Consider the following 13,316-nt stretch of genomic DNA (forward strand, 5'->3'; position numbering starts at 1 on the left):
TCCGTGTGAAACAGTGTACACAGTACATTGTCACGGTATGATAAATCATTATCATACGTTCAGGTTTTATTTGTACTTCGTCTTACTAATCATATAAGATGTAAGCTCATATGCCTTATTTATTTAAAATGCATGTTCACATGCTGTATCTATCACACCATAAACTCTTTAAGAGACACAATATTTAATGTAACTGGCAGCTTCACAATATCTGGTTCAGCAACACATTCATTAAGTACTCAAAATTATATCTCTGAATAAGTATCAAAGTGACAGAAGACCTGTTCACGTGTAAACTAGATACATACAAATACTGTCACCCTAGATACTTTGAGCATCAAGGCAGAGCATAAACAAATGGACAAAATATGAATTCAACGATATTGTTAGTAAATATTTTTTCTAAATGTGCCTATTTATCCTAAGCTTTAATTAGACAGAAAAATAAGGAAATTAAAGACTTTTGAAAAGTATTTCAGGTACAGTCTATAAACTCTCAGCATGCTGCATAAATGAGAATTGCTGTAACTTGCATTTACCTGGTCTTCAGCAGAGCTGTAAGGCTCTCAGAGTTGAGTTGCTGCATCAAGGCCTCTCTCAGTGTTGGGAGCATGGACAGCACTGTAATACAAACAGAAAATGAGAAAGTTCATGAGTGATAGGACTGCCTTCCCCGAGAAATGCACATTGTTTTGGGCTACATGACAGAGCTAGCAAATAATGAGTATCAGGAGGGAAGGTGAAGGCTGGAGCTTTCAAATAAATTTTTAATAATAAAAACTAGTTACACACTAATAAATCATTTACCTGCTCACATGAAGCAAAATTATGGATATACCTATTATGATCACAAGTACATACAGAAAAAAAAATGGAAAGAATTCCCAAATCTTAACAGTGTTGGTCTTTGACCTATGGACTATGGATAATTCTTTATTTTTGCAGATCTTTAAAAAAAAATGTTTATTTCTGGTTTAATAAAATGATATTTTATCTTTAGCTATAACTTTTGCTTCACATTTTATTTGTAATTTTAGAAAACATTTAGTTATTAAAGTTATTACACAGCAGTGGGCTTCCCTGGTGGCTCAGTTGGTAAAGAATCTGCCTGCAATGCAGGAGAGTGCTTGCAATGCAGGATACCTGAGTTCGATCCCTGGGTCAGGAAGATCCCCTGCAGAAGGCAATGGCAACCCACTCCAGCATTCTTGCCTGGAAAATCCCATGGACAGAGGAGACTGGCGGGCTACAGTCCACGGGGTCACAAGAGTCGGACATGACTTAGCGACTAAACCACCAACCACCACCGCAAAGCACAGGCATTTGTTATAACCTAGACAAAAGTGCATCAGGCTACTAACAGAAACTACGAACTGCTGAGCTGTAGCTTTGGTTTTGACAACGGCTACTGCCTGTAACTCTGAATACCAACATGAAGATAAAATAAGATGTAATACTCAACGAAAAGAGACTGCATGTAATCTGTGAAAGTGACTTTATTTATGGCTCTATGCATAGTATAAGAAACGTTGTAGAAATGTAAACACATAAATTTAAAGTGAATGTCTAACACTAAAGAAGCAATGATAACAATATGAAAAAATATCAGAGATCACAAATGCCGTATTCTAAAAGGGAAAACTTTAGTGTATGATTTTTACTTCTTGACTAGGCAGGACATTAACTATAAAATCCAAGTAAATTTTTTTTCTATAGAAGTTCAGCTTCTGACCTACTCTAATCCTTTACCTCAGCACTGCACTGTGTTGCTTCAGCATATGTCCTCAAGGCACATGATTAAATCACCTAAGTTGCTGAGACCACTAGCGATAGCAGGAGCTCAGAGTCAAAGTAAAATGTGGATTCTTAGTGTCCATGGCATATATATATCTAGCCTAAACATGATATTTTATCCTACCAAGAAAGAGCAGTGCTAGAGTCTTACATTTAGGAAATATGGTTAGTAAAGAACTTTAAAGATTATGTGGTATGATGACATGATTTAAGAGAAATCTCTTTAGTAATTCTCTCATCTCAGGAGAGATAAGAGCTCCTGACTTTCCACTTGAGCATATTCAACTGAAGACAAGGCTATTCTTCTCTTTCAGCCATCTGTACTAACACTGAACAAATGTTTCTATATTGAGTTGAATACAGCTTTCATGTCTTGTTCTAGGCATTTGCCTCCATGATAAACACCCCTAGTGCAAACACAAATCACAGGACAAGCCTTCACCCGCCTTGAATCTGTGTGACCTTGAGCAAATCACTTAACCCCATGCCTCAGTTTCCTCATCTGTAAACTGAGGGAGACTGTGGATCTACCTTACAGGACTGTGTAAGGGTTAAGGACAAAAGGCATTTAGAACACTGCTTCTTTACACGTGGAAGTGCTCAGTAACTGTTAGCCCTTTTTAATATTAAACTTATTTGGCTTCTTCTGACACATTCCAGTTTGTATCTTCTTAACATGTGGGAGGCAGAAATGGACTTGTGCTCTGACCACCACAGAGCATGTTGTAACTACCTTTTAGTTGAACCACAGACTTTACTACTGCAGTCTAAGATTAAATTAATATTTCCAGAAGTCATATCCTACTCTGTGCATAATAAGCTTATGCTCACCTAGAATTCCCAGTCTCTTCTCATACATCCTGCTTCTAAGCAAATTTGGATAATCCTGACTCAGTACAATTCACTTTTAATGCAGAACAATTCTTTTATCCCAGTCTATCACTTAAATGGGACTAGACTATTCTGTATTCCAAAACTTCATTTGTAGTGTCAGTTACACATCCAAGCATTGTGTCATGTGTAAATTTAATAGGCACTCTTTCCAAATCTTTAATAAAGATCATGAACATGATAAAGTCAATGGGCAGGGCACAAAGGCATTCCACTAGATGCTATCTTTCAAACTAGGACCAACTTCTTATGTTAAAAAACTAATTATATTTACCTAAAAACACTAAATTTTTCTAGTATGTTCATTACCTCTTACTCAAAAGAATAGAAACTTAATTATATGATTTGTAACTCCATTATCAATATACACCAGAAAGCTAATTTGGAAATTTTCAGTGAAGCTCTATTTTGGCTTTTAGCACCATATTTTAGCTTTAGCTGCCTTGTATCAGCTATTTATTCATTGAGGGGTGTGATGGTCACGGAAATGTGCTACCCACACACTTTCTGCTGGGAGGAGCCATAAGTGACTGACAGCTCTAGCTGCCACGTCTCGGGGTCTCCACTGCTCCCAGGGGACAGTTCCTTAGTGAGGACACAAAAGCAGGCCCACTTCTGAGGGACTCCTCTACCAGAGCTCTCAGGATCCAGGACTCCTGAGTGGCCTGCCAAGATTCCCGAGAACTGGGCTGTAGTCAGAGTCTCTTCTCACCCGACCCTCCTTCCTTTGCCCCTTCTGGTCACAGCGCCACAGCTGCACCGCGGGCTGAAGGCGCTCCTGGGGAGCTCTGCTCCCTGCCTTATTCTGCGGGGTGTCCTCCCGGTCAGTCTTCTGTACAGCTAACTGCATCTGAGCAGTGCTTCGCAGAGCACTTACACTGACACAAGGGTCCGTGTCAAACTGAGATGAATTTTCAGACCCCAGAAGTTAGCTTTTTCCAGTTTTTAAAAATTGGAGTAATAACTAGAAATGAACTATTCTTAAATTAGTCATTACCAGGGGAGAGAGGGAAGAGCAGGAGGGACATTATAACAGTGGAGGGGGGGTGGAAAGGGGAGGGTTATTATGGGATTATATGAAATTATGTGTGTGACCGAGGAAACCAGATCTGAAAGAGACACGTGTAATCCAATGTTCATCACAGCACTGTTTATAATAGCCAGGACAAGGAAGCAACCTAGATGCCCATTAGCAGACGAATGGATAAGGAAGCTGTGGTACATACACACCATGGAATATTACTCAGCCATTAAAAAGAATACATTTGAATCAGTTCTAATGAGATGGATAAAACTGGAGCCCATTATACAGAGTGAAGTAAGCCAGAAAGATAAAGACCAATACAGTATACTAACGCATATATATGGAATTTAGAAAGATGGTAACGATAACCCTATATGCAAAACAGAAAAAGAGACACAGATGTATAGAACAGACTTTTGGACTCAATGGAGAAGGCGAGGGTGGGATGATCTGAGAGAACAGCACTGAAACATGTATATTAACAAGTGTGAAACAGATCGCCAGTCCAGGTTGGATGCATGAGACAAGTGCTCGGGACTGGTGCACTGGGAAGACCGAGAGGGATGGGGTGGGGAGGGAGGCAAGAGGGGGGATCAGGATGGGGAATACATGTAAATCCACGGCTGATTCACGTCAATGTATGGCAAAAACCACTACAGTACTGTAAAGCAATTAGCCTCCAACTAATAAAAATAAACGGAAAAAAAAAAAAGAAATTATGTGTGTGAAACTTCTGAAAATTGTAAAGCACTACAGAATTTAAAGAATCTCTCAGGGACATCCCTGGTGGTCCAGTGGTTAAAACTTCGCCTTCCACTGCAGGGGGTACGAGTTCGATCCCTGGTTGGGGAGCTGGGATCCCACATGCCACGGGGCAACTAAACCCAGGGGCCATAACAAAGACCCAATACAGACGAAAAATAAAATAAAAATTAAAAAAAAAATAAAGAATCTCTCATTCAAGAGATGAGATGTGTTTTCCTTAAAAAAAGGAAAGGAAAAACGGACTGTTCTTACTCTCTAAAAATTCATTAAAATGCCCTTGGTAGCACCACTATGTTGAAAGCTAAATACTGATTCAAAGAAACATGAAATTTTTAAAAAGTTGTTCGTTACTAAGCATTTATTACATATCAAGCACTTTATATAAATTATCTCATCGCTTCCTCATAAAATATTTATGAAGTGGGTTTTATGACGATCATTTTATAGAGAAAGAACTACACTTAGATTTGCCTAAAGACACACAGGCATCACAAACCCAGGGATGGAACCAGAACTGCCTCCACCTCGGACCTGTGCTCTCACTTACTTCTTATCTGAGTTGCCATTTTATATAGCATTTATGATTAATTTCTTCTCTACAGATGAAGTATTATTATTTCAAACATTAAAAACCATTCTATGGCCACAACTAAATGTGTCTCTTAACCTTCTTCATTCCAATCTCTATCTGTCAAGTGAGACTAAACTAAAATTCTTCCAACCTTGAAAAAACAAATTCTACTTTTAAAATAGAACAAAAAGAACCTACCTTTATAAATTTTTTCTAAATTACTTGTTCTTGAAAGAAAAGGAAGAAAAGGATTAAACTTCAAACAGCAGAAAAAGAAAATCAAGTTTGACAAGAATTTGAGGACTAATTCTTCAAGGAGTTAAGAAAAATATATCACAACACCTTGCCTGCCTCAAATATGGGCAGCTGGTTTTGTTACAGCATCCTTCCAGGAGGTGTCTAGCTCTGGAGATTAAATTATTACCACTGTTCCACACTGGTTGCATGTATACTACCGTGCTAGACGGACAGTTCTGCAGATGCCTCTGTAAGTGTAAGAAACTTAGGACTCTCTACCATGGCCCACATGGCCAGAGGGCATCAGGGCGCTCCTGCAACCTCATCTCCTATCACGCTTCTTCCATTGCTCATGCTCCTCTTGCCACATAGCCTTTCTGCTGTTTCTCAAACATGGGAACAGCCAAGCTTGTTCCCCCCCCAGGCATTCTGCAGGGCTCTCTCCACTGTCCCACTGAATTTCTCCTCAGAGGCAGAGGCCTGATTCTATTGGTTGCCCGACCTTAAACAGCATCCCCACCTCTCACATGGCTCATTCTCCTTATCAACAGTTATCACTGCTTAAAGCTATTTACCTGGTGTTTATCATCATTTTCTCCCACTAGCACATAAACTCTGAATGTCAGGTCTTTTTTTCTTCAACTGCTCACCTTATGCTTCTCCAGTCCTGAGTATTTGCTGGATGAATAAAGAAAATGAATAAACTAGCAGTTATGTTGCCTTATTAATTTACATTGATTTTAAAATCCACATTAAATGATGTGTTTCAGTTAAATCATGTAATCACTTGCTAGATTTGTCATTTTTGCCTCTTCCTCTAACTTTGCTCCTGGAGATATGTATATTAATATAAATCAATCAAGCAACTTCATACATGTATAAATATTTCTCTGTCTCACCTGTCATGTTGCAAGTCCTCTGGTTACTTTCAAAATGATACTGTCGTCGCGCTTGGGCAATGTATTCTGCAGCCTCCCTTTCTTGTATTTCTCTGATTTTCTTCTGTCCATATTTCCCCAGGATATATACGCCTAAAATTATTTTCAAAAACAAGTTAGTATACTAATCCAGTTTATTAGAGTATTAAAAATTCCAAACAGTATTTTTAACCCAAGTTTTCCAAATACAGGGCTTATATTAGTGAAAAGCTAAAAATCACAGCTTTTAAAAACCTAAATTAAAGAATTATATAAAAATTGCAACCTAAAGAAAAGGAGATTGACATTTTAAAAGTCAATGGCAGATGGGTACATAAAGATGAAGTCTGAAGAAACAGAAAGGAATTAAGTCTACAAAGTCAGGCGATCCCTTTAATAGTGAACTGGAGATATTCTAAGTGTCCAACAAAAGGGAACTGTTTAAATACATTATGGCCTAGCCATACAATGAAATCTTATAGCTATTAAAAACCACATTGCTAAATAGTTCATGACTCAAGGAAATATCCATGTTATACTGTTAGATAATAAAATAAGATTCTGAAAGTTTTGCTTTTTAATGTAAGTAGACATATATGTAACAGATGGATTTTAATTTCTAACATATCTTAAACAATGATCACTGCTGAACAGTGGAATAGTGGGTGATTTTTTTCCTTCTGCTTGCTTCCTTATGGTTTCCATATTTTCTTCAATCAAAATACAGTATTTTTAAAAATATAATAAAAAATTTAAAAGGAAGACTAAAAGAAAGGTAGGTAGTCAGGCAGACACGGAAAACTAGAAACTTATGTGAAAAAGGGAGGGGGAAGAGGGTACAGAAATTCCTAACTTATAATAGTATAAAAATATAGGTGGGGTTGTGTGCCTGTAATTTACTTTAACACATTTTAGTATAGACAGTGTAACATAAATGGGCACATTTTAGTCATACCCTGCGGGCAATCAATTGTCCTGGCTGGTAACGTGAACACTCCGGCATGGCTAGTTAGCATTTGGTCAAAAGCCACATTTCAAGGTCTAAGTACTTAAACTAACTTTTATCAAGCACAATAAATATCAGAAATGGCTTTTTACAGATTAAATGTTTAAGATACTGGGTTAGCTAAAACATTTTAGTAATATTCATTTGAACAAGAACACACTAACCTAGCAAGTCCTTCACCTTTTAGGGATAGTTCAAAGGATTCTTAGAGGAGAGAGTTAACCAAAAGGCCAACAGAATCCTACATCGAAAATATTGTTGCATTTGCTTCCAGTAAATCTTTTACGTGTGGTTCTGTTGGTGCACCAAGAAAGGACACTGGAATTTCAATGAACTTACAGAACAAGTAACGATACTGCTTTAATCTATGCTTGCTAACTGATGTTTTAACATGTGCCAAGTTTGTTTCATAATAACTTGGCAACAAGGTTGCAGGAAGTAACTAATCCTCACCTACCTCCAGTTGTCTGTAGCCTTCACTAGGACAAGAACATGAGGATTGTATGTGAGCTCAATAAATGGATTTGATCTGTTTGTCATCAGTGGGGAAGAGATAGTCCTCTAGGAACATCAAAGTGAATACATATCCTGAATTATTTTCACTAATGTAAGCAATACAGATGAACTGATATGTTATATGTCTTAGAAGTCATAGTTCCGTGAAAGAGTATGTGCTACGAATAATTAGAAACAAAGTGTGATTGCTTTTGTTTGTATGCAAATAAATGTATTATACTCATCTGTAAAGAATAAATAAAAATTCACATAAATGGCTCCAGAGCTACCCTTCTCATAATCCAGCCTCAATAAACTGAGGACAGTGCCATAGTACTAACAGAATGAAAAAACTGATTTATGTTTCACAAAGTAACTCTTTGACAGGCAACTCTTACATAACAACTTCTCAGTGAATTGCTTTTATTTGCCTGATGGCTGAAAATTTTGTGCAAAATGATTATTATTCCTCAAACAATAATAGTGTAAAATGAAATGCTGCAATGACACCACTTGAATAGTTAAGAATTTTCTGGAGTAACAATAAATTTGATGGGTCTATGTGCTTTCCTGAGGAGTAGGTCCACTGCTTTCATTAAAATTTCAAGAGTGTCTGTTAAAAGTCCTTTCGGGACTACAGTTGACCTTTCAACATCTCCAGCATTAGGAGTGCAGAACACTCCCTCCAGAAGTGGAAAATCTGCATGCAACTTTACAGTGGGCCCACTGCAGTTCTGCACCCTTGGATTCAACCAGCTGAAGATCTGCAGTGCTGCACTTCAGTCCAGATCAGCTGCTCCCTCGTGTCCGACTCTTTGAGACCCCGTGAACCGCAGCATGCCAGGCCTCCCTGTCCGTGAACAACTCCCGGAGTCCACCCAAAACCATGTCCATGGCGTCGGTGATGCCATCCAACCATCTCATCCTCTGTCGTCCCCTTCTCCTCCTGCCCTCAATCCCTCCCAGCATCAGGGTCTTTTCCAATGAGTCAGTCCTTCACACCAGGTGGCCAAAGTATTAGAGTTTCAGCATCAGCCTCAGTTCTTCCAATGAACATTCAGGACTGATCTCCTTTAGGATGGACTGGTTGGATCTCTTTGCAGTCCAAGGGACTCTCAAGAGTCTTCTCCAACACCACAGTTCAAAAGCATCAATTCTTCTGCACTCAGCTTTCTTTATAGTCCAACTCTCATATCCATATGTGACCACTGAAAAAACCATAGCCTTGACTAGATGGACCTTTGTTGACAAAGTAATGTCTCTGCTTTTTAATATGCTGTCTAGGTTGGTCATAACCTTTCTTCCAAGGAGTAAGCGTCTTTTAATTTCATGGCTGCAATCACCATCTGCAGTGATTTTGGAGACCAGAAAAATAAAGTCAGCCACTGTTTCCACTGTTTCCCCATCTATTTGCCATGAAGTGATGGGACCTGGATGCTAGTATTTACTGAAAAAAGTCTGCATATAAGTGTCCTGCCTGTGTGCATGCATGTTCACTCACTTCAGCTGTGTTTGACACTTTGCGACCCCATGAACCGTAGCCCACCAGGCTTCTCTGTTCATGGTATTTTTCCAGCAAGAATACCAGAGTGGGTTGCCATTTCCTTCTCCAGGGGACCTTCCCGACCCAAGGACTGAAGCTGTGTCTCCTGCATTGCAGGAGGATTCTTTATCGCTGAGCCACAAAGGAAGCTCCTTATAAAAAGTCTAGCACAGTTCAAACCTGTATTGTTCAAGTTCAGCTAACTGTACTGTCTATTTGGTAACTGTAGTATATGGTTACTAAAGATAAAAGAATAAGTTATTATGGATTGAAGAGTGTCCTACCCCAAATTAACACGTTGAAGCCCCAGTATTTCAGGAAATGACATTCTTTGGAGATAGAGTCTTCGTAGCGATAATCAAGTGAGAAGGTCATTAGATGGGCCTGATCCAGCATGATCGGTGTTCTTATAAAAGGGGGAGGAGATAGGGTCTTCGTAGCGATAATCAAGTGAGAAGGTCATTAGATGGGCCTGATCCAGCATGATTGGTGTTCTTATAAAAGGGGGAAGTCTGGACATAGACATGCGTAGAGGGACAATGGCATGAAGGCACAGGGGGGAGAGAGTTATCTACGAGCCAAGGAGATGGGCCTGAGACAGAGCCTTCTCTCACAGCCCTTAGATGGACTAAACTCTGTCCTCCAGAGCTGTGAGGCAGTAAGCTTCTCTTGCTTAAGCCACTCAGTATGTGGTACTCTGTTATGGCAGCCCTGGCAAACTAGCACACGTGTTAGGGTAAAATTCCACAATCCATTCTTTTCCTTGAATTAGCATTGAAGTAAGTTTCTACACAAGGACTAATTTATTCAGCTTCTCATTCTCAAAATTCATAAACTCTGGGTTTTTTTTGGTCAGATTTGTCTCCCTAGGAAAATAAGAATGAAGGCAGAGAATTCATTGCCTAAAATATGGAGCTCAGGATCTATATACCTGACTTGCTGCTTGAACTCTGGTCTGAAAGAGAACAGATACTGATGGCTGAGGCATCAACTGGTAGGAAACTTTTAAGCATGTCCCATCTTTCTGGATTTAAATTTCTTCATAAAAATGAAATGCTGGGATTATAGGAGCTTTAAAATTTCTTCTTTAGTTATGACTTAGTTATAAATAATGAGAATTCATTAACTATCTCAAAAAATAAATGTAAAATGTTTGGAGGTTTCCTTTCAGAACACGGATGGCAAAGCAAAATGTCTTCTAGTCTTTCTATATCATGAAGTGAAGTGAAAGTCTCTCAGTTGTGTCTGACTTTTTGTGATCCCGTGGACTATACAGTCCATGGAATTCTCCAGGCCAGAATACTGGAGTGGGTAGCCTTTCCCTTCTCCAGGGGATCTTACTAACCCAGGGATTGAACCCAGGTCTCCCGCATTGCAGGTGGATTCTTTACCAGCTGAGTCACAAGGGAAGCCCTTCTATATCATAAACTTGGTTTTCTAAAATCATTGCTTAGTGTCTTCATGGATGAAAATTCTGCAATATAACTATTTTATTAGATTAATAATTTCTATAAGAGTTTGCAAATAATCTGTTAACTTTACTCCCATCCAAAAGACCACCAAATCCTGTTATTGATTCTTCTCAGAAATAGTTTCTAAATTTTGCCACTTTAGTGCACCCTTTTACCATTATTTTCATTCAGACCCAATCATTAATGCTCTTGAACTGGTTTAACAGTTTCCTAATTCTACTCTTTTGTTTCTGGTTTCTCACCTTTTCAACCCAGGTTTTATAGGCAAAGTGATCTGCTAAAAGTTAAATCTGACTATTCAATTCCCATGTTTAGAATTCTTCAACACCCTGCCATCATTTCTTAAAGTGGTTCCCTGTTCCACTTACATCAGAATTACTTATAAGGAAGTTCCTTGAAAACATCCCCAAATGTTTTGTCTTATATAACGACACCCCAGTATATAACATTGGTACACAATTGACACTCAATACATATTTGCTGCTGAACATCCCCTTTCCCGTGTTCCCTTCTCCTTTGTAGCTGTGACTCCAGCTGATTCTTCGGTGGGGCTTGCTGAACACGACTCTCTCTATGCTCCCAGACACTCCTCTACCATGGAACTCTGATACTCTGACTGCACTACCTTTGTTTATTTCCACTTCTGCTTTCTGGACGCACTATGAGTTCCTCAAAGTCAAAAATTGAGTCTTATTTCTCTGTCACCTGAGTTGAAAACAGGGAGACTAGTCACTCTCATTCAAATGTTTGTTGAATGAATGGATGAATAAATGAAAAACTAAAGAGACCAAGAGATTACAGGGACTAAGATATAAATTACAAATCAACACTTTGATATTTTTATAAATCAGCAAGTGAATACATATGAATTTGGTTGTTCTCTGCAACACTTTCGCTAGCATTAAAGAGAAAAAAAGAGAAAGTGTTATTCGCTCAGGCGTGTCTGACTCTTTGGGTTCCCATGGACTGTAGCCCACCAAGCTCCTCTATCTATGGGATTTCCAGGCAAGAACACTGGGGTGGGTTGCCATTTCCTTCTCCAGGGCATCTTCCCAATCCAGGAATCAAACCTGTGTCTCCTGCACTGCAGGCGAATTCTTTATTGCCTTGAGTCACCTAGCACAGAGGTTTTCAAAGTGTGGCTTGGGCACTCCTGCAGGTATACAATAACCTTTTAGGGCATCTGTGAGTAAAAATTATTTCTGTAATAATACAAATGCTCTTTGCCTTTTTCACTCTCCTTCTCGTATGAGTGAGTGTACAGTGGAGTTTTCTAAAGACTACACGACAAGTGCGTATTGCAGCTGACTAAATGTGGGCAGAGCTATAAACCAGACAGTAAAGAGATCTGTAAAAATGCAAAACAATGCTACTTTGCTCACTTGTTTTCTGAAAATAATATTTATGTTAATATGTGACAGATTTACCATTGGCATTTTAAAATAATTACTATTTCAAAAATACTCTGGTTTTATATTAATATGGAAACAATTATTATTAGACATACATTTTATAGAGCTCTTTAGAGTCCTTAATTTTTAAAAGTGTAAAGGAGACCTCAGGCCAAAAAGTTTGAGAAGCACTGCTCTAGTCTTAAAACTGATCAAACTGTACAACTTTCTCTAAAGCAGTTAATCATCCAAATTCCTACTTAAGAAGGCCCATAACTCAGTTTTTATTGAGTTTTTTTTTTTCCCCCACCATTAGATGGACAAGCTTCTTGCGTAGGAATGTTGATATCTTACCTAATTTGCAAGTCTATCAAAATGTGCCACTTCTTCCATGAAGCCTTTTCCTAATTTTTTTCCCCAACTGCACATGCTATTTGCCAGTTTGATATAATTTTTTTCAGCTCTTACTGTTTTGCATACTTGTTGCTATGGCTTGAATGTTTCTATCTCCTCTACATTCATCTGTGGAAATTCTAAGGCCCCATTCCCTGGTGTTGGGAGGATGGAGTCTTTAGGAAGTGCTTAGGGCTTGGGTGTGTAGCCCTCAAGAATGAGATTAATGTTCTTATTAAAGGAACTTCACTGAGATCCCCAGACCCTTCTGCCATGTGAGGATCTAACTCAGGAGCAGGCCCTCACCAAGCCACGTTTGCTCCCTGATCTTAGACTTCCAGGCTCCAGAACTGTCAGAAATAAATTTCTGTTATTTATAAGCCAACCAGGCTGTGATATCTTGTTATACCAGCTGGAACAAACGAAGTCATTTGTTTTCATTCCTCTCAGACCATAAAGTTCATGAAGACACAATGACACAGTGTAGAAAGAGAATGTGCTCTTGATCCAACACATTGGGGTTTGAGTTTTAGCTTCCCTGTTACTAACTCTGGGATCCTTGGCAAGTTTGTTAAATTCTTAGCAGTCTGGTTGCCATGTTTTTGAATGCAGATAACAATAGCTATCCTGCCATCAACCCCACTCAACAGAACTTCATATAAGGGCCCACTGGGCACCCCCAAAATGGTAGCTATTACTATTAAAAAAATCTCTGTGAATCTTGTATTTCCAATCCTATCACTTGCAACACTATGGTAGTGGTTAATCAGTAAGTCATGTCCGACTCTTGCAACCTCATGGACTGCAATCCACCAGG

General features: G+C 38.9%; 1 protein-coding gene across 1 annotated transcript in view; it reads right to left on the reverse strand.

Annotated features, from left to right (window-relative positions):
• The window catches only part of PEX3 (peroxisomal biogenesis factor 3), a 34,815-nt gene that overhangs the window by 19,230 nt on the left and 2,269 nt on the right, over positions 1-13,316 (reverse strand). The window contains exons 2-3 of the mRNA XM_065931230.1: positions 6,182-6,313; positions 540-621 (exon numbers count right to left, since the gene is read on the reverse strand). Of these exons, the coding sequence (XP_065787302.1) occupies positions 540-621; positions 6,182-6,313 (214 nt within the window). The remainder of the gene's footprint in view (positions 1-539; positions 622-6,181; positions 6,314-13,316) is intronic.

This window comes from Muntiacus reevesi, chromosome 3 (genome assembly GCF_963930625.1).
Source record: "Muntiacus reevesi chromosome 3, mMunRee1.1, whole genome shotgun sequence".
NCBI classification, from domain to species: Eukaryota; Metazoa; Chordata; class Mammalia; order Artiodactyla; family Cervidae; genus Muntiacus; species Muntiacus reevesi.